Raw genomic sequence first — 27,399 nt, forward strand, 5'->3', positions numbered from 1 at the left:
ACATAGCAAAATAAAAATGACACTTCTTTTTTTTTTTCTAGTTTGAACGTGTTCATTTTAAAACATTTAGTGTCACTGTATGTAAAAAGTGTTTTCTATAATTGTTCCCATTTTAATGACACTAAAAGTACATTTGTGATGCAAAGCATAGGGAAATTATTTTTTACAGGAATAAAAGCATATTTTTGCTTGCTTGTTTAAATGTTTTTGTTTGTTGTTTTGTTTGTAAGCATCACTACAGAATCAAAAGAAGAAACTGAACAAAAAAGTTTTAAAGTTAAGCCATCATCTGCAGAAAAATATAGCTAAGGGGAGGAAAACACTTAGTAGGGTGTTGTTAAGGGTTAATAAGGGGAATAAATTGGTGCAATTTAAAAAAAAAAAAAGTTTCCTTAACTGCCATTTTGTACGGTTTATGGGAAATGCTGTTAATCTGCGCGTAAAAGGACAAATCTAAAATCTAAATACAAAACTATAACTGTTACATAGGTAGATTCACAAAGAGTTAGGCCGGCTTATCTACAGATAAGCCGACCTAACTCTGAATCTAAGCCGACCTATGTTTAAGTGTATTCTCAAACAGAGATACACTTAAACATATCTAAGATAGGACGGCTTGCGCCATCCTATCTTAGATTGCAATGTTTTGGCTGACCGCTAGGTGGTGCTTCCATTGCGGCCGGCATAGATTATGTAAATGAGGGGATACGCCGATTCACGAACGTACGCCAGGCCTACGCCGTCGAATTACGTTATTTCCGTAAGGGATAGGCCGCCTAAAGTTAGAGCTATGCTCTAGTGGACTAGCCAATGTTAAGTATGGACGCCGTTCCCGCCGCGAAATTCGAAATTTTAACGTCGTTTGCGTAAGTCGTCCGCGAATCGGGATTTACGTCGTTTACGTCCGCGTCTAAATCAATAGGCCCGTACGGCGCACTTAGCCCTGGGAAATGTAGGTGCCCGGCGCATGCGCAGTAAGATAAAACGTAAAAAAACGTGAGGTCAAGCCTCATTAGCATTAAACACGCCCCCCCAACCCATTTGAATTTGGCGCCCTTACGCCCGCCGTGTTTACACTACGCCGCCCTAAGTAAGGAGGTAAGTGCTTTCTTTCATCTCTTACTTAAGGACGCTAGGCTACGCCGACCTTAACTTTAGGCGCCCCTACGTGAATCTACCTAAATGTATTTATAAATAAAGCTTGCAGTGCTCTGAGGCTTTGTTTTATTACAGGACTATTGAAGTATCATTTTTTAGCTAGTTTACAGAACTCTGGAGCTTTTATGGGGGAGTAGGACCAGAGTTTACCAGGCTCGCCCAAGGACCTAAATTCCTCCGAACTTGATAAGGAACACAGGTTGGATAATAACTAACTGAGCATCATGAAAAATTAAGGATGGCATAGCTAAGGAATACATAAACTAATCAGGCAGATTGGATTATACCATTTCACAAGCATTACATTGCAAGTTGTAGTTATACTAGATTATCACTAGGTGTCAGTACAAAGGTGTAACAGTAAAACATTGGTTTGAGAGTAACTTGGTTTGAGAGCGTTTTGCAAGACAAGCAAAATGTTTTAATAAATTTTGCCTTGATATACAAGCGATGTCTTGATATAAGAGTAGTGTCACAACTGTGTATAAAAAAAAAAGAGAGGAGACTAAGGCTGGATTCATACCTATGCATTTTTAGTGCTTTTTGCATTTTGCAGATTTGTACTAAAGAACGTGTTCCATAGGAAACCATGGTAAATGGACTGTAGTGCAAATCTGCAAAATGCAAAAAGCACTGAAAATGCATAGGTGTGAATCCAGCCTTAGTGTAGCAATATGGCTACATTTAATGAAGGTACAACACTACACTTAGAGGCGCCTCTCTTCTCTTTTATACCCTGTAAAAAAATTGCTTTGATATACAAGTGCTTTGGATTACAAGCATGTTTCTGGAAGATAAGAAATATAGGGGGTGCTGTGCCAATTATAAGTGATTACATTTTTGCACTCGTGAAATAGTTCATGTGATATTCATATCTATAACACGTCCTAGATACAAATGCTATGATGAACTCAGTCCCAATATAGTAAACCAAAATGACAATAAAATCCAATAACGAAAATAATTGCAGAAAACAATGGTGAATGAAATATAGCAATAAAGTCCAATGATGAGAGTTTTTGCAGAGAAAAGTTGTGATTCCTATTCAAGGGCCAGATTCACAACCAGCGGGCGCAACGTAACTTTTCCGATTTAAGTTACACCGCCGCAAATTGCCCAAGTTAGTGCCCGATCCACAAAGCACTTACCTGGAAATTTGCGGCGGTATATCCTAAATCAGTCCGGCGCAAGGCGGGCTAATTCAAATGGGGCGAGTCCCATTTAAATTAGGCACGCTCCCGCGCCGGACGTACTGCGCATGCTCCCGATGCTATTTTCCCGACGTGCTTTGCGCAAAGTTAGGTTGCGCCGAGGTTTTGTGAATCGCAACGGGTAAAAAAGAGTTGCGGCGGGAAAAAAAAAAAATTAAAAAAAAATTGACAGCGACGCGGGAAAGACAGGTATACTTTTACATGGTGTACTAACTTTACACTTTGTAAAAGGTACCCTATCTTTGCGACGGCAAACTAACACTTACGGCGACTTCACGAAGGGAAAAACCTTTGTGGATCTCCGTAAGTGCTAATTTGCATACCCGACGCTGGTTTACGACGAGAAATGCCCCCAGCGGCAGCCGCGGTACTGCATCCTAAGATCCGACAGTGTAAAACTATTACACCTGTCGGATCTTATGGATATCTATGCGTAACTGATTCTATGAATCAGCCGCATAGATAGAAACAGGGATACGGCGGCATATCAGCAGATACGCCTGCGTAACCCTTTTGTGAATCTGGCCCCAAAATCCTTTGCCAAACATAGCGACACCCAAAAGTGATTGGTATGGAGATCTGCTTACCAGATGAAATGCCGCGTACACACAACGTTTTCCCAACTTCATCATTAAAACGATGTTGCCCACACACCATCGTTTTTAAAAAATGATCTAGCAAAGCACGGTGACGTACAACACGTACGACCACACTATAAAGGGGAAGGTCCATTCGCCTTGGGGCTGATTTAGCTGATTCCATGTTAGTAAAAGACGATTTGCGTTTTTTTGTCTGTTACAGCGTGATGAATGTGCTTACTCCATTATGAACGGTAGTTTTACCAGAACGAGCGCTCCCGTCTCATAACTTGCTTCTGAGCATGCGCAGGTTTTTTACTTCGTTTTAGCCCACACACGATCATTTTTAACAACCCGTAAAACGACATTGTTTAACCACTTGCTTACTGGGCACATACACCCCCTTCCTGCCCAGGTGAAATTTCAGCTTTCGGCACTGCGTCGATTTAACTGACAATTGCGCGGTCGTGCGTCGTGGCTCCCAAACAAAATTGACGTCCTTTTTTTCCCACAAATAGAGCTTTCTTTTGGTGGTATTTGATCACCTCTGCAGTTTTTATTTTTTGCGCTATAAACAAAAACATAAGCGACAATTTTGAAAAAAAAAAAATGTTTTACTTGTTGCTATAATAAATAGCCCAATTTTAACCACTTCCCGACCTCCTCATGTACATATATGTCAGCAGAATGGCACGGACAGGCACATGTACGTACCTGTACGTCCTCTGCTAGACGTGGGTGGGGGGTCGGGTGCAGAGGTCGGGTCCGCTCGGGGAGCGATCCGGGACGACGGCGCGGCTATTTGTTTTTAGCCGCTCCGTCGCGATCGCTCCCCGGAGCTGAAGAACGGGGAGAGCCGTGTGTAAACACGGCTTCCCCGTGCTTCACTGTGTCGGCGCATCGATCGCGTCATTCCCTTTATAGGTAAGACACGATCGATGACGTCATTCCTACAGCCACACCCCCCTACACTAGTAAACACACACAAAGTAAACCCTAACTCCTACAGCGCCCCCTGTGGTTAACTCCCAAACTGCAACTGTCATTTTCACAATAAACAATGCAATTTAAATGCATTCTTTGCTGTGAAAATGACAATTGTCCCAAAAATGTGTCAAAATTGTCCGAAGTGTCTGCCATAATGTCGCAGTCACGAAAAAAATCGCTGATCGCCGCCATTAGTAGTAAAAAAAATAAAAAAAATAAAAATGCAAAAAAACTATCCCCTATTTTGTAAACGCTATAAATTTTGCGCAAACCAACCGATAAACGATTATTGCGATTTTTTTTTTACCAAAAATAGGTAGAAGAATACGTATCGGCCTAAACTGAGGAATTTTTTTTTTTTATATATGTTTTTGGGGGGATATTTATTACAGCAAAAAGTAAAAAATATTGCATTTTTTTCAAAATTGTCGCTCTATTTTTGTTTATAGCGCAAAAAATAAAAACCGCAGAGGTGATCAAATACCACCAAAAGAAAGCTCTATTTGTGGGGAAAAAAGGACGCCAATTTTGTTTGGGAGCCATTTCGCACGACCGCGCAATTGTCTGTTAAAGCGACGCAGTCCCGAACTGTAAAAACCCCTTGGGTCTTTAGGCAGCAATATGGTCCGGGGCTTAAGTGGTTAAAAAACACATGATAATTTTAAATGACATTTTTTAAAAACAACGTTTTTTAATGCCGAAAAATGATCGTGTGTAGGCGGCATAAGTGTTTTCAGAAAATTCAACAGCTGCAGTACCTATTATTGCCTTCTACAATTTCTTGTTTTTTTTTATTTGTTGGTTTTCATTGTTCATACAATATAACAATTTTGATTAAAGGTTTTAAAAGATGAATAATTCTCCTTAACGTCTTGTTTGTTTCTAAAGATGTATTGGTGGAATCCCTAGTGCTGAGCTGTTGTATCAGCTAAACAGCTGTGTTCTATTGATTTTTATTTATATTCCCAGTGCTTATAGAATGAAAATTTCCCACAAAGCTATTAATGAACAGCTTAATAGCCAGACATAATTATAATATGATGAATCCAGTCTTGAGCATAAAATCCACAAGCAGAAAACCATTAGAAATATTCATTATTATTGTTTCTGTTTTGTTCTCACTTCTCTAAACTGATGAAAGACAACGTTTCTAATAAAGTCAGGCCTCATGCACACTGAACTTAATAAAAATGCTGCTTTTTAAGGCCTTTTTTTTTCAGTCTATGAAAGCATTACGTTATCTTATGTGTCCATTCACACATAGATGTTTACTGGTGTATCAGAAGAGAAGCATTTACAGGATATAAAAATTACCCACCAAAAGCGTGTTTAGAAGAGGACCTGAAGAGCAGAAAATACACTATATTACCAAAAATATTGGGACACCTGCCTTTACACACACATGAACTTTAATGGCATCCCAGTCTTAGTCTGTAGGGTTCAATGTTGAGTTGTCCACCCCCTTTGCAGCTATAACAGCTTCAACTCTTCTGGGAAGGCTGTCCACAAGGTTAAGGAGTGTCTATGGGAATGTTTGACCATTCTTCCAAAAGCGCATTTGTGAGGTCAGACACTGATGTGGATGAGAAAGTCTGGATCACAGTCTTCACTCTAATTCATCTCAAAGGTGTTCTATCAGGTTGAGGTCAGGACTCTGTGCAGGCCAGTCAAGTTCCTCCACCGTAAACTTGCTCATCCATGTCTTTATGGACCTTGATTTGTGCACTGGTCCAAATCATTTGGTGGAGGGGAGATTATGGTGTGTGGATGTTTTTCAGGGGTTGGGCTTAGGCGCTTAGTTCCAGTGAAGAGAACACTTAAGACATCAGAATACCAAGACATTTTGGACAATTTCATGCTCCCAACTGTGGGAATATTTTGGTGATGGCCCCTTCTTGTTCCAACATGCGCATCAGTGTACAAACAAGGTCAATAAAGACATTTGTACACTGTGTAGCAGGCAACATGTTTTCTGTCACTAACCCCTCCCCCTAACACCTATCATTGGTTGTTAGGGACACTGTCAGCTTCACAGTGACCAGTAAATAGTTGAGACACTTGTTTCCCAGTTGTTCTACTCTCTCCTTGTGATTGACAGAAGGCAGTGCGTGGATTGTATAGTAGATAACAGGTTGTCTATATGCTATTGACCCGTTACTGCCTGCTGTCATTCACGATGGAGCAGGCCAATCCCTACTAATCAAGGACATCAGAATTAGGGTTTTCCCAGACCAAATCAGGGTATAAAAAGACTGGTCGAACAAAGAGATGAACTAGAGGGGGGAGGCGGTTACAATCACAAAAGATAAGGATGTAAATGGCATTGGAATATACAATAGAAGTACAGTGGAACCTCAGATTACGAGCATAATGCGTTCCAGGAGTATGCTCGTAATCCAAAGTACTCGCATATTAAAGCGAGTTTCCCCATTGAAGTCTATGGAAATGAAAATAATTTGTTCCGTGTTGACTTCAATGGGATGCAATAGGATGCAGTACTGCATGCGGGGGGGGGGGGCGCCTGAGAGCCTCGGAAAGGCCGAAAAGGCCCGAAGACTCTTCGGCTGACCTCGGCAAACCTCGGAAAGACTTCCTACCCGAGATTTGCCGAGGTCAGCCGTGCTGTCCTCGGGCCTTTCTGTGCATTTCTGATCGGCTGTGAACGGCGACATTCGGGTCTCCTCAGCTCCTGCTTAGATTAAGTGGAATGACCCCATGTGGTAAATTCATGAAACTTCCTGGTACATATTGGCGTTTAGAGGATTTAGATAGTTGTATGGTTACTCAATGGTTTTGTTTTTGCCTTCTATACTTTGTTATGACATCGCTACTCTTTCTATGGTAATCCATTTATTAGCCCTCTTTTAGTTTTCTCTCAGAGCATTAAATACTGTGATTCTTAGGCCTCGTACACACGACCGAACATGTCTGCTGAAACTGGTCCACGGACCAGTTTCCGCGGACATGTTCGGTCGTCTGTACGGCCGACCTGACAATTTTCCGGCGGATCGGACAGGTTTCCAGCGGACAAATGTTTCTTAGCATGCTAAGAAACATGTCCGCTGGAAGCCAGTTCGTCGGACATGTTCGGTCGTCTGTACGACTCACCGGACATGTCCCCTCGGCCGAAAGCCCTCGCATGCGTCGAAGTGATTCGACGCATGCATGGAAGCACTGACCTTCCAGGGTCGCGCACGTCGCCGCGTCATCGTCGTGGCGACGGCGCGGCCACGTCACCGCGTTCGCTGTCCGCGGGAAATTTGGTCTGATGGTGTGTACAGCCATCAGACCAAAATCCGCCAGCGGACATGTCCGATGAAAACGGTTTCCGCGGACATGTTCGGTCGTCTGTACGGCCGACCGGACAGTTTTCCTGCGGGTCGGACAGGTTTCCAGCGGACAAATGTTTCTTAGCATGCTAAGAAACATGTCGGCTGGAAGCCTGTCCGTCGGACATGTTCGGTCGTCTGTACGACTCACCGGACATGTCCGCTCGGCCGAAAGCCCTCGCATGCGTCGAAGTGATTCGACGCATGCGTGGAAGCATTGACCTTCCAGGGTCGCGCACGTCGCCGTGTCATCGTCGCGGCGATGGCGCGGCCACGTCACCGCGTTCACTGTCCGCGGGAAATTTGGTCTGATGGTGTGTACAGCTATCAGACCAAAATTCACCAGCGGACATGTCCGATGAAAACGGTTCACGGACCGTTTTCATCGGACATGTCCCGTCGTGTGTACGAGGCCTAAGTCCTCAGGGTAATTGTGGGATTTTTATTACCTGGTTTGTTTTTTAAGCATGATTGGCCACCTAGGGTTCAGACAGAGGCGTGATTAGGTTGTATGGTATATAGTGCGGTGACTCGGCAAGCCGCCCGTGCCCCGGACAACATAATCTTATGACGAAACGCGAAGGGCAGAGCGACATGCTGATTTCATTGCACTTCTCGAATCACAGGAGGGTGGGCAGCCACGAGTAGTGGGCCAGCTATTTTTCTTGATGTTACTGAGATTGTTTTATTCTCTTTGTTGTAAGTGCAATCTTTTTTACCTACAATAAAGCTTTTAAGGATATATCACACTATGGTGAGTTTCTTTTTAATGTTTTGGAGATCATCTATGATACTGTCACCTGGATACAAGTTCCGTATGCCCCAAGGAAAACCTGGGATTTTTTTAAAAGCCCTGGCTGGGTTTAGAGCCATATTCATTGACTTTCCATGACAGAAGGTCCATATAATCTGGTAAGCAACCATTTTTCCTAAGGTGGAGGGGATTGTCACAAGAATTCACTACTGAAGGTGGAAGATGCTATACCAGGATTTTCTCTTCACTTTTTTTACTTTTTTCATAGTTTTTTTCTTTTAGGCTGGGTTCACACCGCAGCACGCTTTAGCTCACAGCAGGAGTCCAGTGCGTCCTTGTTCACTGTTTCAGGTACAATTTTAGCCTGAATTTTGGGCTGAATTCAGACCTGAAATGGACCAAAAGATGCACAGGGCTCCTGTGCAAGTCACTGCAGAGATGCGTGAATCGGCTCCATAGAGAGCTGGTCACAATCTCCTGCTAATCGAATTGGATGCGGTGAAACCGCATCCAATTTGCACTGTAGCGAACCCAGCCTTATGCCGCGTACACACGATCGGTCAAATCGATGAGAACGGTCTGATGTACCATTTTCATCGGACCAAACCGATTGTGTGTGGGCCCGATCGGTTATTTATCCATAGGTTAAAAAAAAGAAATCTTGTTTTAAATTTAACCGATGAATACCTAACCGATAGAACAAAACCGATCGTTTGTAGGCACGTCCATCAGTTAAAAATCCAGGCATGCTCAGAATCAAGTCGACGCATGCTTGGAAGCATTGAACTTTGTTTTTTTCAGCACGTTGTTGTGTTTTACGTCACCGCGTTCTGACACGATCGTTTTTTTAACCGATGGTGTGTAGGCACGACTGACCATCAGTCAGGTTCATCGGTTAACCGATGAAAACGGTCCATCGGACCGTTCTCATTGGTTTGACCGATCGTGTGTATGCGGCATTAGTGTTTGATCAACAATTAATTAGTGCAACTCTTTATAGAAATTATTGTTTGGGACTGTGTAATATCTCACTGTGGCTTTGTTTTAATGTGACTTCATTTTTTATAATTGTTTAATAGCGCAGTTTTATATATGTTTTTGTTTAAAAATCCTTAGTGTGACAGCTGCAGTGGTAGGGAGAGAGCTCAGTTGCAATGTGGACAGTGTGGCTATGTGACCTCTCCAGCTTCAGTGCACCTCTGTATGTGGTGCTTCCCCCAAAGACATGAACCTGATTGCAAGAGGTACATTAATCTGTCGCCCGCACCAACATTTGTTGTGCAAATGCACATCAGAAGTAAGGAGAGTCATAAACATGCTTTATGAATTCCCCTCATTCATTTCTGACTTGTTTTGTGGCTTAACACTTAATCATATGTCATCATTCTGACTTTCATTCCTTTATAAAAAGATCACTGAGTTTGCAGTCCCTTTAGAGTCATCAGCGTCAGTGCTAATAAAGTCCTTCTTGCTTTCTTCTAGGAGTAACAGTCTATTTACAGAGGTCGTACAGATGAAGCCTGTCCGTCGGACATGTTCGGTCTTCTGTACGACTCACCGGACATGTCCGCTCGGCCGAAAGCCCTCGCATGCGTCGAAGTGATTCGACGCATGCGTGAAAGCATTGACCTTCCAGGGTCGCGCACGTCGCCGTGTCATCGTCGCGGCGATGGCGCGGCCACGTCACCGCGTTCACTGTCCGCGGGAAATTTGGTCTGATGGTGTGTACAGCCATCAGACCAAAATTCACCAGCGGACATGTCCGATGAAAACGGTTCACGGACCGTTTTCATCGGACATGTCCCGTCGTGTGTACGAGGCCTAAGTCCTCAGGGTAATTGTGGGATTTTTATTACCTGGTTTGTTTTTTAAGCATGATTGGCCACCTAGGGTTCAGACAGAGGCGTGATTAGGTTGTATGGTATATAGTGCGGTGACTCGGCAAGCCGCCCGTGCCCCGGACAACATAATCTTATGACGAAACGCGAAGGGCAGAGCGACATGCTGATTTCATTGCACTTCTCGAATCACAGGAGGGTGGGCAGCCACGAGTAGTGGGCCAGCTATTTTTCTTGATGTTACTGAGATTGTTTTATTCTCTTTGTTGTAAGTGCAATCTTTTTTACCTACAATAAAGCTTTTAAGGATATATCACACTATGGTGAGTTTCTTTTTAATGTTTTGGAGATCATCTATGATACTGTCACCTGGATACAAGTTCCGTATGCCCCAAGGAAAACCTGGGATTTTTTTAAAAGCCCTGGCTGGGTTTAGAGCCATATTCATTGACTTTCCATGACAGAAGGTCCATATAATCTGGTAAGCAACCATTTTTCCTAAGGTGGAGGGGATTGTCACAAGAATTCACTACTGAAGGTGGAAGATGCTATACCAGGATTTTCTCTTCACTTTTTTTACTTTTTTCATAGTTTTTTTCTTTTAGGCTGGGTTCACACCGCAGCACGCTCTAGCTCACAGCAGGAGTCCAGTGCGTCCTTGTTCACTGTTTCAGGTACAATTTTAGCCTGAATTTTGGGCTGAATTCAGACCTGAAATGGACCAAAAGATGCACAGGGCTCCTGTGCAAGTCACTGCAGAGATGCGTGAATCGGCTCCATAGAGAGCTGGTCACAATCTCCTGCTAATCGAATTGGATGCGGTGAAACCGCATCCAATTTGCACTGTAGCGAACCCAGCCTTATGCCGCGTACACACGATCGGTCAAATCGATGAGAACGGTCTGATGTACCATTTTCATCGGACCAAACCGATTGTGTGTGGGCCCGATCGGTTATTTATCCATAGGTTAAAAAAAAGAAATCTTGTTTTAAATTTAACCGATGGATACCTAACCGATAGAACAAAACCGATCGTTTGTAGGCACGTCCATCAGTTAAAAATCCAGGCATGCTCAGAATCAAGTCGACGCATGCTTGGAAGCATTGAACTTTGTTTTTTTCAGCACGTTGTTGTGTTTTACGTCACCGCGTTCTGACACGAACGTTTTTTTAACCTATGGTGTGTAGGCACGACTGACCATCAGTCAGGTTCATCGGTTAACCGATGAAAACGGTCCATCGGACCGTTCTCATTGGTTTGACCGATCGTGTGTATGCGGCATTAGTGTTTGATCAACAATTAATTAGTGCAACTCTTTATAGAAATTATTGTTTGGGACTGTGTAATATCTCACTGTGGCTTTGTTTTAATGTGACTTCATTTTTTATAATTGTTTAATAGCGCAGTTTTATATATGTTTTTGTTTAAAAATCCTTAGTGTGACAGCTGCAGTGGTAGGGAGAGAGCTCAGTTGCAATGTGGACAGTGTGGCTATGTGACCTCTTCAGCTTCAGTGCACCTCTGTATGTGGTGCTTCCCCCAAAGACATGAACCTGATTGCAAGAGGTACATTAATCTGTCGCCCGCACCAACATTTGTTGTGCAAATGCACATCAGAAGTAAGGAGAGTCATAAACATGCTTTATGAATTCCCCTCATTCATTTCTGACTTGTTTTGTGGCTTAACACTTAATCATATGTCATCATTCTGACTTTCATTCCTTTATAAAAAGATCACTGAGTTTGCAGTCCCTTTAGAGTCATCAGCGTCAGTGCTAATAAAGTCCTTCTTGCTTTCTTCTAGGAGTAACAGTCTATTTACAGAGGTCGTACAGATGAAGCCTGTCCGTCGGACATGTTCGGTCTTCTGTACGACTCACCGGACATGTCCGCTCGGCCGAAAGCCCTCGCATGCGTCGAAGTGATTCGACGCATGCGTGAAAGCATTGACCTTCCAGGGTCGCGCACGTCGCCGTGTCATCGTCGCGGCGATGGCGCGGCCACGTCACCGCGTTCACTGTCCGCGGGAAATTTGGTCTGATGGTGTGTACAGCCATCAGACCAAAATTCACCAGCGGACATGTCCGATGAAAACGGTTCACGGACCGTTTTCATCGGACATGTCCCGTCGTGTGTACGAGGCCTAAGTCCTCAGGGTAATTGTGGGATTTTTATTACCTGGTTTGTTTTTTAAGCATGATTGGCCACCTAGGGTTCAGACAGAGGCGTGATTAGGTTGTATGGTATATAGTGCGGTGACTCGGCAAGCCGCCCGTGCCCCGGACAACATAATCTTATGACGAAACGCGAAGGGCAGAGCGACATGCTGATTTCATTGCACTTCTCGAATCACAGGAGGGTGGGCAGCCACGAGTAGTGGGCCAGCTATTTTTCTTGATGTTACTGAGATTGTTTTATTCTCTTTGTTGTAAGTGCAATCTTTTTTACCTACAATAAAGCTTTTAAGGATATATCACACTATGGTGAGTTTCTTTTTAATGTTTTGGAGATCATCTATGATACTGTCACCTGGATACAAGTTCCGTATGCCCCAAGGAAAACCTGGGATTTTTTTAAAAGCCCTGGCTGGGTTTAGAGCCATATTCATTGACTTTCCATGACAGAAGGTCCATATAATCTGGTAAGCAACCATTTTTCCTAAGGTGGAGGGGATTGTCACAAGAATTCACTACTGAAGGTGGAAGATGCTATACCAGGATTTTCTCTTCACTTTTTTTACTTTTTTCATAGTTTTTTTCTTTTAGGCTGGGTTCACACCGCAGCACGCTCTAGCTCACAGCAGGAGTCCAGTGCGTCCTTGTTCACTGTTTCAGGTACAATTTTAGCCTGAATTTTGGGCTGAATTCAGACCTGAAATGGACCAAAAGATGCACAGGGCTCCTGTGCAAGTCACTGCAGAGATGCGTGAATCGGCTCCATAGAGAGCTGGTCACAATCTCCTGCTAATCGAATTGGATGCGGTGAAACCGCATCCAATTTGCACTGTAGCGAACCCAGCCTTATGCCGCGTACACACGATCGGTCAAATCGATGAGAACGGTCTGATGTACCATTTTCATCGGACCAAACCGATTGTGTGTGGGCCCGATCGGTTATTTATCCATAGGTTAAAAAAAAGAAATCTTGTTTTAAATTTAACCGATGGATACCTAACCGATAGAACAAAACCGATCGTTTGTAGGCACGTCCATCAGTTAAAAATCCAGGCATGCTCAGAATCAAGTCGACGCATGCTTGGAAGCATTGAACTTTGTTTTTTTCAGCACGTTGTTGTGTTTTACGTCACCGCGTTCTGACACGAACGTTTTTTTAACCTATGGTGTGTAGGCACGACTGACCATCAGTCAGGTTCATCGGTTAACCGATGAAAACAGTCCATCGGACCGTTCTCATTGGTTTGACCGATCGTGTGTATGCGGCATTAGTGTTTGATCAACAATTAATTAGTGCAACTCTTTATAGAAATTATTGTTTGGGACTGTGTAATATCTCACTGTGGCTTTGTTTTAATGTGACTTCATTTTTTATAATTGTTTAATAGCGCAGTTTTATATATGTTTTTGTTTAAAAATCCTTAGTGTGACAGCTGCAGTGGTAGGGAGAGAGCTCAGTTGCAATGTGGACAGTGTGGCTATGTGACCTCTCCAGCTTCAGTGCACCTCTGTATGTGGTGCTTCCCCCAAAGACATGAACCTGATTGCAAGAGGTACATTAATCTGTCGCCCGCACCAACATTTGTTGTGCAAATGCACATCAGAAGTAAGGAGAGTCATAAACATGCTTTATGAATTCCCCTCATTCATTTCTGACTTGTTTTGTGGCTTAACACTTAATCATATGTCATCATTCTGACTTTCATTCCTTTATAAAAAGATCACTGAGTTTGCAGTCCCTTTAGAGTCATCAGCGTCAGTGCTAATAAAGTCCTTCTTGCTTTCTTCTAGGAGTAACAGTCTATTTACAGAGGTCGTACAGATGAAGCCTGTCCGTCGGACATGTTCGGTCGTCTGTACGACTCACCGGACATGTCCGCTCGGCCGAAAGCCCTCGCATGCGTCGAAGTGATTCGACGCATGCGTGAAAGCATTGACCTTCCAGAGTCGCGCACGTCGCCGTGTCATCGTCGCGGCGATGGCGCGGCCACGTCACCGCGTTCACTGTCCGCGGGAAATTTGGTCTGATGGTGTGTACAGCCATCAGACCAAAATTCACCAGCGGACATGTCCGATGAAAACGGTTCACGGACCGTTTTCATCGGACATGTCCCGTCGTGTGTACGAGGCCTAAGTTCTCAGGGTAATTGTGGGATTTTTATTACCTGGTTTGTTTTTTAAGCATGATTGGCCACCTAGGGTTCAGACAGAGGCGTGATTAGGTTGTATGGTATATAGTGCGGTGACTCGGCAAGCCGCCCGTGCCCCGGACAACATAATCTTATGACGAAACGCGAAGGGCAGAGCGACATGCTGATTTCATTGCACTTCTCGAATCACAGGAGGGTGGGCAGCCACGAGTAGTGGGCCAGCTATTTTTCTTGATGTTACTGAGATTGTTTTATTTTCTTTGTTGTAAGTGCAATCTTTTTTACCTACAATAAAGCTTTTAAGTATATATCACACTATGGTGAGTTTTTTTTTAATGTTTTGGAGATCATCTATGATACTGTCACCTGGATACAAGTTCCGTATGCCCCAAGGAAAACCTGGGATTTTTTTAAAAGCCCTGGCTGGGTTTAGAGCCATATTCATTGACTTTCCATGACAGAATGTCCATATAATCTGGTAAGCAACCATTTTTCCTAAGGTGGAGGGGATTGTCACAAGAATTCACTACTGAAGGTGGAAGATGCTATACCAGGATTTTCTCTTCACTTTTTTTACTTTTTTCATCGTTTTTTTCTTTTAGGCTGGGTTCACACCGCAGCACGCTCTAGCTCACAGCAGGAGTTCAGTGCGTCCTTGTTCACTGTTTCAGGTACAATTTTAGCCTGAATTTTGGGCTGAATTCAGACCTGAAATGGACCAAAAGATGCACAGGGCTCCTGTGCAAGTCACTGCGGAGATACGTGAATCGGCTCCATAGAGAGCTGGTCACAATCTCCTGCTAATCGAATTGGATGCGGTGAAACCGCATCCAATTTGCACTGTAGCGAACCCAGCCTTATGCCGCGTACACACGATCGGTCAAATCGATGAGAACGGTCTGATGTACCATTTTCATCGGACCAAACCGATTGTGTGTGGGCCCGATCGGTTATTTATCCATAGGTTAAAAAAAAGAAATCTTGTTTTAAATTTAACTGATGGATACCTAACCGATAGAACAAAACCGATCGTTTGTAGGCACGTCCATCAGTTAAAAATCCAGGCATGCTCAGAATCAAGTCGACGCATGCTTGGAAGCATTGAACTTCGTTTTTTTCAGCACGTTGTTGTGTTTTACGTCACCGCGTTCTGACACGATCGTTTTTTTAACCGATGGTGTGTAGGCACGACTGACCATCAGTCAGGTTCATCGGTTAACCGATGAAAACGGTCCATCGGACCGTTCTCATTGGTTTGACCGATCGTGTGTATGCGGCATTAGTGTTTGATCAACAATTAATTAGTGCAACTCTTTATAGAAATTATTGCTTGGGACTGTGTAATATCTCACTGTGGCTTTGTTTTAATGTGACTTCATTTTTTATAATTGTTTAATAGCGCAGTTTTATATATGTTTTTGTTTAAAAATCCTTAGTGTGACAGCTGCAGTGGTAGGGAGAGAGCTCAGTTGCAATGTGGACAGTGTGGCTATGTGACCTCTCCAGCTTCAGTGCACCTCTGTATGTGGTGCTTCCCCCAAAGACATAAACCTGATTGCAAGAGGTACATTAATCTGTCGCCCGCACCAACATTTGTTGTGCAAATGCACATCAGAAGTAAGGAGAGTCATAAACATGCTTTATGAATTCCCCTCATTCATTTCTGACTTGTTTTGTGGCTTAACACTTAATCATATGTCATCATTCTGACTTTCATTCCTTTATAAAAAGATCACTGAGTTTGCAGTCCCTTTAGAGTCATCAGCGTCAGTGCTAATAAAGTCCTTCTTGCTTTCTTCTAGGAGTAACAGTCTATTTACAGAGGTCGTACAGATGAACTTTGAGATCACCAGTTTCAGCAGCCTTTCCGGAACTCAACCCATCTCCTGGCAGCTAGAATATCCTGGAAAACCCACAGCCGATCTGGTTCTGTCTGAGGTCTTCATTAGTCAGAAGGATATTCAGGGAATTGTCCCCCTCTCTATGGTAAGGTGTATTTTCATAGTAACTTCCGAATAAAAGTGTCTTTTAATTAAGAGAAGCATATATCGTAAGCAGAAGCAGAAATGACAATAACTACACAGGGATCACCCAATAGTACACTGATTTCATTATTTCATGTTTGTATTTATTTTTTATAAAACTGTGATTTAGAAAGCTAATCACCAGTCATGTCAAACTGGTGTTTTATGTGTTTTACGCCAAAGCTCTCTCGCCTCTGCAGTACTCGTTGGCTTGAGGATAAAAGTATCTGAATGCACCCCCAGCTATTCTCTAGTTCATAATTTACACTCTCTTACTTAGTTTTGCAGCTAAATACTTCAGGAAATGTTTCATGACCTTTCTCTGGGATTAAATATTGCAAGCTGTATTTTTACTTTAACGTTACAGTGATTCTAAAAGCTCCAATGCTTTTACCTTAAGTAAAAAAAAAAAAAGAGGTTTCTATTTACCTGCTCTGTGCAGGAGTTTGGCACCTCCTGGTCTGTGGTCCCCGGAAGCACTCTTGGCATCTCCTTTTCTATGTCTGCCCCCATACTACCCTCCGCCCCCTTCTCACTGGATTTGATTGGCAGCAGAAGGAGTCAATTGCTCCCACTGCTATCAATCTGTCCTGTGAGACCTGCAGATGGGTACAGCACTAGATCAATATGAGAATCAGGTTCACTTTCTGTCCCTGTGACACCAGCACAAAAGAGAACATGTTTCATAAGGATCGTAAGGCATACAGTTATAAAAACTTGATAAAGATTCTAAATTCCATCCAAAACAAGAAAGATTATTTTTTTGGAGTAGGGCAACCGATAGATACGTTTTTTTATTCAACCAGCGGGTTGAACCAAAAAAATGACTCAATTCCTCCATTTGTGCACTCTGGATGGAGGAATCCTCTTCACTGAGCTATTGTATTCTGACAGCGAGGAGATGTCCCTGCCATCAGAATACACTGATGAGTGCTGCAGGCTATAGGCTGGAAAAATCTGACAGGGTGGTTGAACAGAAGTCAACTTTTGTACAACCTCCCTGCCCATACATGAATCAAAATGTGGTTGGTCCCTGTTAAGCCCGCCACATTTTAATTCATGTATTGTGGCTTTAGTCTTTGAATTAAACCTAAAAATGTACTAAAAATTTCACGGTTGACTTTATGATGACCAGCAGGTAACATAAGGTACCACCTTCTATCTTTCCTATAAGAAAATTTGTTAGCAGATACTGTAGTTGTGTCACCTGCTTGAATACCATTGATTTGAAGGAGTGGGGATGGCAGTATGCCAACGTCTGCATCCGAAAAATTATCAATTCTCTAAGAAATCTCTTATCAGAACCAAGTACTGCCAAATAGAGGGTGTCATCCTAAACCCCCTATGTAAATATCAACTTTCAAGTGTCAGTATTTGCATAGGTACATTTGGGGCTTTTATGTTCAAAATGAAAATTTGCACATGCTTTAAAAAGCTGGCATTCCTGCATTCCTGGGTGCATGCATGTTCAAGAGGTGGTGGGCCAGAGCTGACATCAAGTAACATGGTCCCTGTCAGAGCTCAGTAGTTCACAAATGTGTCCATGTGACATCTGATATGAAAGGGTGCTGCTATGAAAGGTAAGTGCCAATATGTCACATCAATTTAGCTAACAGGTACACTTTAACATTGGCCTGTACTTGTACAAAAAAGTAAACTTGGCCCACATGTGTGCTTTAACGTGTAAGGCATGGGTCGAATTTCGAAATAATTGTATCTTAGGCCCCGTACTCACGACCAAACATGTCTGCTGAAACTGGTCCGCGGACCAGTTTCAGCGGACATGTTCGTTCGTGTGTAGGCAGTAACGGACAGGATTCTAGCAAACAATCGTCGGCCAGACCGTTTTCCAACGAACAACTGTTTCCTGGTCTTGCTTTAAAACAGTCTGCTGGAATCGTGTCCGTCAGACATGTTCGGTCGTCTGTACACAAAAGCAGCGTACAAAAACCCCGCGCATGCTCAGTCCAAATGAGGAGACGTGAGCGCTCGTTCAGGTAAAACTCGCGTTTGTTTGGGATATGGCACATTCGTCATTAGAAACCTTTTATTCTAGCAAGAGAACAATGTCTTAAAAAGGCGCACTAAACCACATTTTCTTGCCTCGTTTTATTAATTCTTCACTTGCTAGAATAACCCCGTTCTCTTGCTGATGCAATTTCAATAGAGTTGTCCCATACTGAAATGTCACATTTCTTGCTTGTGATGTAATCTTTTAATAATGTTTTCTATGCCAGACGTGTGTTTTGGTTGGTGGTCCTCCATAATTTATAGTAGTCATTTTTGTAAAGGAATGTGCATCTTTTTTTGTTTTTTGTTGTTTCTAGTTATGTCACCATTTTTAAAAAATTTTTTTAACATGTTTTTTTCTTTGTATTTTTTTTTTTTTTTTTTTTAGTGTTTCATTTGAGAATATTAAACCATGTTGGCACACCAAATGTCCCCCCCCCCCCCAAGGAGTGTGTCCTTTGTAAATGACCCATTGTATATTTATTAAAGGTTTGCTGCCTAATAATCCCCACAGTATAACAAACAATAGACATGTTTTCAAATGAAAGCAAAAAGCCTTTTATTCAGGCAAATGTCCTCACAAAAACTAAACAGAACGGCAGCACTAGAATAGATAGCAAACTATATGCAAACTTGCATTTCCAACATGGTGAAGGATAAACTTCCAAGCCTCAGGAGCCAAACACAAAAATATGAAGCAGCAGCACAGAAACAAAGGAACCCAAACTGTGGTAGTCCAAACAAGATGTCCTTTATGTGGAAGGAAATGGAAGGCAGAGAATCAACGTTTCCTCCTCTTTCCAGCCTTCCCTCCAGGCAGCCTTCCAGCGGATCTAACACGGGGTCTTGCAGGTGGGGTCGATGTGGCAGCAGGAGGATGGTGTTCCGCAAGCCGGGCCGGGTCACATAGCCCAGTCTCTGGGGTCAGCAGGCCCCTCTGCATCCACCAAAGGACCTGGTTCATCAGGGCCTTTGCCAGTCTTCTCTGGTCCTCCTCCCCTTCATTTAAATCGTGGGCCAATGAGGCACTGAAGGCCTCTGTGGGGTTGAGGGGGGCCCTCATGATGGCGCTTGCCTCCTGTATCATGCGGAGGCTTGCCTCCTCCACAGGCCTCAACTGCCTCCTTCGGCCTGATGGCCTCACCTGGGGGGGAGAAGACTGGCTGGTGGTGGTTCTCCTGGCCGGGGGGACCTGCTGCAGGCCACTGGGCCCAGCCTCCTCCTGGCTGCCACTGACCCCGGCCTCCTCCTGGCTGCCACTGACCCCGGCCTCCTCCTGGCTGACAGACACCTGAGGATCTGCCACCTCCTGGCTGATCTCTTCTTCCTGTGTCGAAAAAAAAGGACATTTTTTACAATTTCGCTAAATAAAACCACACTCATTTTCATGTTTTTCGTTTAGTATTTTCTGTTCAGTATTACTTGAATACACTCTACTTCTGACCCCTGCAGTTGTCATCTCTGACACCTATTTGTCTGTACACCTTTTTTTTTGCTTTTTCCCAGCTTGGCTTTTCTTTTACAATATCAAATCATTAATCCAACAAAAATTATTTACGCCAGAAATATAGAGGAAACTACTATACCTCCTCATCGAAGGGTGGCAGATCTGCATCTCTGTCAGCCAGGCCCTCTTCCTCCGACTCTGCAGGGCTGTGGTCATCTGGGGAAGGTCCGCTGGAAGGTAGCATGGAGGAAAGGTTGGAAGAAAGACTCGACATCGTTTTCCTGCCTTCCATTTCGTCCCGCAAAAAAGCCATCTGTTTGTAATACCACAGTTTGGGTTCCTTTGCTTGTGTTGCTGCTGCTCCCGATTTTTTGCTTTTATTAGCTTTATATGCTCTTCTGTATGTGCTTCTGAGGTTGGCAAGTTTATCCTTCACCATGTTGGCAGTGCATCCTGGCACCCAAGTTTGCATATAGTTTGCTAGCTCTTCTAGTGCTGCCGCTCGTACATCTTTATTGCAATATAATGCGTGTTTTGAATTCCACAGGATGGGCGTCTCCTGATATTTTTGGAGTAAGGCCTCTATAGCTTCCTTGGTTTGTAGTTGGTCCATTTAAGTTTTATAAAAATTATATTTCTTTTTGAGTCTAGATTCAAAAAACATAAACCAAAGAAAAATAAATATTCAAAAGGATCAGCGTTGACCTTGATATAATATGTGTCTTCAAATTTATTACCTATATCTAATTACAAACACAGTCTCTCTTGTTTAGACAATGATTGGCAGCTCGGCCGCATTGCTTGTACCAAACATTGATTTGCTAGATGCAGAGCCATTGTTAACATTGCAGTAAATATTTTTAATATAGAAAACTAAACAATGCTTACAAATGACAGTATTCATCTAGGCACTCTTTCATGTGTAAATCTCATGCCCCTGACAATGGATGACATAAAAGACACTTCCTAATGACCTCTGTACAACCAACACTTGAACAATACTTTGCCTGATCTGAATACACCATTCAAAAACTTGTCAATGAGGTACAGCATTGTTCACATCTCTATTTTGTGAGGTGTCCAAAAGCATTTGGATACCAAAATAACATTGTGGTACCCCCATAGACAGAATAGCTTAAAAAGGGTGCAACCAACAGCCCAAACCCCCATCCCATGTGTCTACATTTTCCAGCCCTCTGCTGATCCCATTTTTAATTTCCTTACCTTCCTGTCTCTCGCTCCTCGTTTCTCACGCTCGCCTAATTACCGCGTAAGATGCGTAATCACGGCGTGCACCTTTTAAACACTCCGCGTATTTATTAAACCCCGCCCTCGTCACCTTTGCTAGGCCCTTAATCAATGAGTTTAGGAAATATGGCGTTAACTGTGTATGTTCTGGATGCGCTCGAAGATTCTCCGCGTAACCGACGAAAACACGTTGTTTGCATTCTCTACACTCCGCGTATGTATTAAACGCCGCCCTCTTCTCCGCCCATGGCGTAAGAATTCATCTTTTCCACGCCCATAATCTCTGTGGGAAAGGAAAGATGGCGATGTCACACGAGCGGGCACGATGCTCTCATGCCACAAGTGAAGGGACAGAGGCAGGGACGTCCCGATCAAGGCCAAGAAGATACAAAGCCACTAATATGCGTTTCCAGGAAATGGTGGAGTTAGTTTACATCATGCGAAAGAAGGACTATGATGGTGAATTAGGGCCATACAAGACCCCTAACCGCCGAAAGGCACATATTATGGACAAGGTGGCGAGGAGAATGCAGAGGATGTTTGGGATCACCAGGTCCAAGGAACAGCTGAGGAAACGCTGGTCAGACTTAAAATTGAGGGAGCCACATCAGATGAAGAAAATACTTAAAATTATGCGTAAAAGTAAGTAAATATATATTGGTGTTGGGGGGGGGGGGTGGGTGATTGTCTGCAATAATGTGTTGCCATGTATATTTCACCATCTGCCTCCTTGGCCTGCTTGTAATTTTAAAGACATGTTGTCATTTATTTTTTATGACATAAATACCTACATATTTACAAATAGTGTTCTTAGTAAACCACGTAACATCACATAGTTTCTCAGAAAGGCTCGGTTATTCCAGGAACAACACACCTGGACATGGCTCACTGGCCAAAAACTTTGTTTGTAAACATTGTGTAAAAGCTAGTTCTAAAAAATAAAATTTGGAGAATGGGAAAGGCAAACAGGATTCATTCTAAAAACAGTGGGAATAAAGCAGATGTTTTCACATCTGCAATGCAGAGCACCTGTGTCTCCCCAAATCAAAAATGGGTTTTGGTAGGGTCTCCCAGAAATAATGTTTAGGGGGGACATCCATGTGTGTCACTTTGCTAAAAAGGGGCAGGATCAGAGCTTGCCATATAGAAGTAATTGCAAAATGTAGGTTTGGTGAAAGATAAAAGTAACTAAATGAAAGCATCTTCTAAGCAATGTGTGCGATTTATGCTCTCCAATATCTGTGTGCTGATGAGTCTACATTTTTTTATTTTAATTTAAGGGGAAAGAAGTCGCCAGCATTTGGAGGAGGCAGAGAGGGCCAGACAAGGCCAAAATCTTCCATCTCAACATGTGGAGGAGGAGGAAGATGTGGAAGGAGAAGAGGATGTGGAAGGAGAAGAGGATGTGGAAGGAGAGGAGGATGTGGAAGGAGAAGAGGATGTGGAAGGAGAAGAGGATGTGGAAGGAGAGGAGGAAGGAAGAAAGGAGGAAGGAAGAGAGGAGGAAGAAGTAATTTTGGACTTAGAATTTATAGCAGATGAAGGGCAAGTGGCGGAAGAACAATTTGGCGAATTGAAAGAAGGTGGATTGATGGATGAAGGAGGAGTCCAAGATGATGGGGAAGTGGTGGAAGAAGGAGGAGTGATAGAAGATGATGGGGAGGTGGTGGAAGAAGGAGGAGTGATAGAAGATGTCGAAGAGGTGGAAAGGAGAAGCCCATCAGGTCAGTGTCACCCTAGCTTGATTAAAAAAAACATATGTAGATAGGCCTCATCGAAAACTAATTTTGGAAATGACCATTTTTTTTTTTTTTAGGGGAGGAGGATGGTGTGCCAATATTTTCACGTGCAAGTGCTGCTATAATTATTCAGCAGTTAATGGAGTGCAGCACTGAAATGCACAATATGCGTGAAAGGATGTTTGTCATGGAACAGAATGTAACAAATGTCCTTTTGGAATGCAGCACGGAAATGGACAATATGCGGCAAAGAATGATGGTCATCGAATCTAATTTTAAAAATATTATTGACATGATGGGCCGTGTCAAAGACTGAAACACCCCCCGCCCATCCCCCGCCCCCACAAACATTTTTACTGTTTTAATAATGAATACGCCAAAATTTGAAGATACACACACAGTGTGCCAACATGTGCTATCTGCCATCACAGAATATCTAGTGTCTGTGCTTTGTGGGTCCAACCCCCTCCTCCATCCTCAAGTAGTTGAGAGGAAGGGTTTGCTCCCACAAAACACAGACATTGATCACCCATGATGTCAGATAGCACATGTGGCCATTTGTCTGTTGAACCAATGACATTTGGCGAGTTTGCACTGAATGTGTGTATCTTGAAATTTTGGCGTGTTCCAGTGTGAAAGCACACCATGACTGACTGCTGTTGTGAGTTTTTATATTTTTCTAATGTTATTTTTTTACTTTTTGACCATGTTGTACATTTTTGGATACTATAAAGTTTAGACCATAAAGAATAAACACCAAAAAAAAAAAAAAAAAATATAAAAAAAAATGTAAGAAATATTGGTTTTGGTGCATCAAAAATATGCCGAGAATAAAAAATACTAAGGCGGTAAACACCCCACCAAAAATATTCTATATATATATATATATATATATGTAAACAATAAATCGAACTATATTTGATAAACAAAACTGTGAACTTGTTAAAAAATGTATAATCTTCATAATATTTTTTGTTGAATTACCTGAAAAAAAAAAAAAAAAAAAAAATTTTTGTAGACTCCTAAGTACAAAAGCAGGGAGTAATGAAAAAATTATAAAAGAATTTTTTGGGGTCATGAACAAGCAAAAATTAAAAAAATTGACCTCAAAATTTACAAATGGAGTTGCTTCTTATTTCTAGACTCAATACCCTGTTTGTAGATGAGTGAATACTGTGCAAAATGTGGTTATTTACTAAAAGTGGAGAAATCAATTATGCAGTAAAATTGAAGAAGTTAGTTAGAGAACCAGGAAGACAGATAAAAAGAGAAAAAGCATTAATGACAAACAACTGTATAAAGTCCAATGGTCTAATTATTTATTATTTGTGAGAATATTCCTTTCTTTGGGGGCCGAATTAGAAAGAAATATGATCTGGCATAGCAATGGCCCCCCGACCCATGAAGTACTCAACATATTTGTCGCGTACCTCACGAGCTGATTGGGGGGCCAAGCCAGCGCGACCAGTGTCCAGCCCGGGAAGGGGATCTGAGGGTAGTCTTGCCTCAGAACCGATGTCGGGTAGGTACGTCTGGGAGTGCCTGCGTAAAAAGTTGTGCAAAATGCAGCAGGCAAATACAACGGTGTCCAATTTATATTCCGCCAGATGTATCGATGTCCTGAACAGGCGGAACCGGTTGGTGAGTATCCCAAAGGCATTCTCGACTACCCTCCGAGCCCTGGCCAACCGAAAATTAAACACACTCCTCTCTGAGGTGAGGGTCCTCTGGGGAAAAGGCCGCATGAGGTGAGGACCAAGCCCGAAAGCCTCGTCCGCTAGGAACACAAACGGAAGTCCTTCCACATTATCTTCATCTGGTGGCAATGCCAGACCACCAGCTTGGAGACGATCATAGAAATCAGTCCGTGCGAACACTCCCCCATCAGACATCCGGCCATTCTTCCCCACGTCCACATAGAGAAACTCATACTGTGCCGACACCACCGCCATCAACACAATACTATGATAACCCTTGTAATTATAATAGTAGGACCCCGAGTGGGGTGGGGGCACAATGCGGACGTGTTTCCCATCTATTGCTCCACCGCAGTTTGGAAAATCCCACCGCTGGGCAAATTGGGAAGCCACAGACTGCCATTCCTGTGGTGTGGAGGGTAGCTGTGGGGACAAACAAAAAAAGAGATTTAGTACTTTGGAATAAAAACATCCTACAAGCATCCTTGTGACACTTCAAAGTATTAAAATTGCATTCTAAAAATGTGCATGGAGAATTTGGGAAATGAAATATATAGGGCCACTTCATTAAGAGACTCCACAGCCCTCTGATGGGGACAATTAAAGTTTGAAGGGGGGGGGGGGGGGACACAAAAACCAAAAAGTCATGTTTTAAAAAATGGCAAGGTGGGTTTGTCCCTAGGATAGCATGCTGGACAGGTTAATATTGGGTAAGGGACAAATATGCAGGTAGGCCAAGAAAAAAACATGTAAAGCTGATATCAACATGCATAGGGAGAAAAGGGAACGTTAGTTAAACACACAGCATATCTGGGAAATGAAAAATAAAGTTAGTTAGCAACATTATTACAGCCAGGAAACTTACCTTAATATACTCCTCATGCATAACTTTGATGATGGCAGCACACGTGTCCGGTATGATGACCCCAAGCGCCTGCGGAGAGATGCCTGTCGAGAACTTGAGGTCCTGCAGGCTCCTCCCAGTCGCCAGGTACCGCAACGTGGCAATAAGCCTCTGCTCGGCCGTGATGGCTTGGCGCATCACAGTGTCCTGCCTCGTGATATAGGGGGACAGAAGATCCAGCAGACTGTTGAATACGGGGTCCGTCATGCGGAGAAAATTCCTAAAGTCATTAGGATTATTCTCCTGGAGTTCCCTAAGCAGAGGCATATGTGAGAACTGGTCACGCTGGCGCAACCAATTCTTGGTCCAGAAACGCCTCCGCCCCCTGTTTCTGGCCAAAGTACTGGACAAATGAACATATCCAGCAGCCATCCCATAAACAGCACCAACTCGCGAAAATTGACGCTGCTGCTCCATCATGGCTTCAAACCGGCCGGCTGGTCAGTCAAGAACACACTGAAACAGAAAGCCCTCGCAAATCCAGCACTACCTGCGACAAACGCGTGACAAACAGATACGAGCGCACAGGATGCAACTGCTAAAGCAGAAACAACCTGCTAGCCTATAGCCGAATGACAACTACGTTACCGCAAGCACACGCACTGAACCCGTGAATACACGCTGTCAAAGCCTGGAGACCGAGAAGCGCGAATCAGCTCTAACCAAACCTTCACTAACACGAGCAAACCCGTAACTAGCAAAAGAGGAACAGAGGGCGGCGCCATTAAGTTTGGTCTTCCCCTTTATAGTGACGTCGTACGTAGTTTACGTGCACGCGTTCCGGTACGACGGGAATTTGGTCCGCTGGTGTGTACACGCCAGCGGAACCAAACAAAAATCAGCCTTGTACGCCGGAAACTGTCGGGCAGACAGTTTCCAGCGCACAGATCCGGTCGTGAGTACAAGGCCTAAGAATTTTCTTTAGAATTCCGCACCATTAGTGGTCTGCAGCAACGGACGATTTTCGTGCAGCCATCGAATGCGAGTGATTGGGCATGCTGGAAATGTTTTGAAAAACAAACAATTTTCTAATCAATGATGGGAGAATTGTGCGAGAAATATTATCAAAAAAAGAAATGTGCATGAGTGCAAGAAAAGAAAATTCCAGGAAAGAAAAGAAGATTCCTGAAAATTATTTTCTGTAGCGACATGAGCTGAAATTGAAGGCTTGGTTGTTCGAATTTTGAAATCAATGGTGACACCATCGGGACACCAAAAACACAACATTTCTGATTTTCAAAAGAAAATTCATTCTGAATTCGACCATGCATGGCCTGCATAAGTTCACCTTTATCAACATTTTACACAGATCCCCTGAATAGTACATGCCAGCACTCATTTTAAAATGCTGCTTTCCAATACATACAGTATGCAGCTATGGAGGAGAGCTCACTGCAAAAGCTGAAGGCTCCTTGATCCCCCTCAATCCTGCCATTTACAAGATGGCCTGAAAGCTACAAGTGTGTGCATGGGCAGTGTGCTCTCTCCTGCTCTAGTTGCAGTGGCTGAGAAGGAACAGTGGAATGTACTATTCAGGGGATCTGAAATTGCATTGGGGAATTTGTGTAAAATGTTGAATGAACTTTCACTTTTAGGTTCCGTAATTTGAAAGAGTTATGCCGCGTACACACGATCATTTTTCGGTATGAAAAAAACATTGTTTTTCAAAACCGTAATTTAAAATTATTGTGTGTGGGCTTCACATCATTTTTCAGGTTCTGAAAAAAAAAAAATCGTACATGCTGCATTTTTGTAACGTCGTTTTAAACTATGTAGTTTTTCGGGTTGTAAAAAATGATCGTGTGTGGGCTAAAATGACGTAAAAAAACCCGCGCATGCTCAGAAGCAAGTTATGAGACGGGAGCGCTCGTTCTGGTAAAACTAACGTTCATAATGAAGTAAGCACATTCATCACACTGTAACAGACAAAAAAGCGTGAATCGTCTTTTACTAACACGGAATCAGCTAAAGCAGCCCAAAGGCGAATGGAACTTCCCCTTTATAGTGCCGTCGTACGTGTTGTACGTCACCGCGCTTTGCGAGAGCATTTTTTTTAAACGATGGTGTGTAGGCAACATCATTTTAATGATAAAATTGTGAAAACTTCGTTTTTTTAGACATGCTGAAAAACAGGAGAAGCGCTCTCCCGG

The 27,399-nt window shown here is 43.1% G+C and overlaps 1 protein-coding gene across 1 annotated transcript in view; it reads left to right on the forward strand.

Moving 5' to 3' along the window:
* Positions 1–27,399, forward strand: part of TMEM132C (transmembrane protein 132C) — an 835,455-nt gene that overhangs the window by 625,591 nt on the left and 182,465 nt on the right. Inside the window, exon 4 of the mRNA XM_040347368.1 lies at positions 15,983–16,166. Coding sequence (XP_040203302.1) covers positions 15,983–16,166 — 184 coding nt within the window. The remainder of the gene's footprint in view (positions 1–15,982; positions 16,167–27,399) is intronic.

This window comes from Rana temporaria, chromosome 1 (assembly GCF_905171775.1).
Source record: "Rana temporaria chromosome 1, aRanTem1.1, whole genome shotgun sequence".
In the NCBI taxonomy this organism is placed as follows: domain Eukaryota; kingdom Metazoa; phylum Chordata; class Amphibia; order Anura; family Ranidae; genus Rana; species Rana temporaria.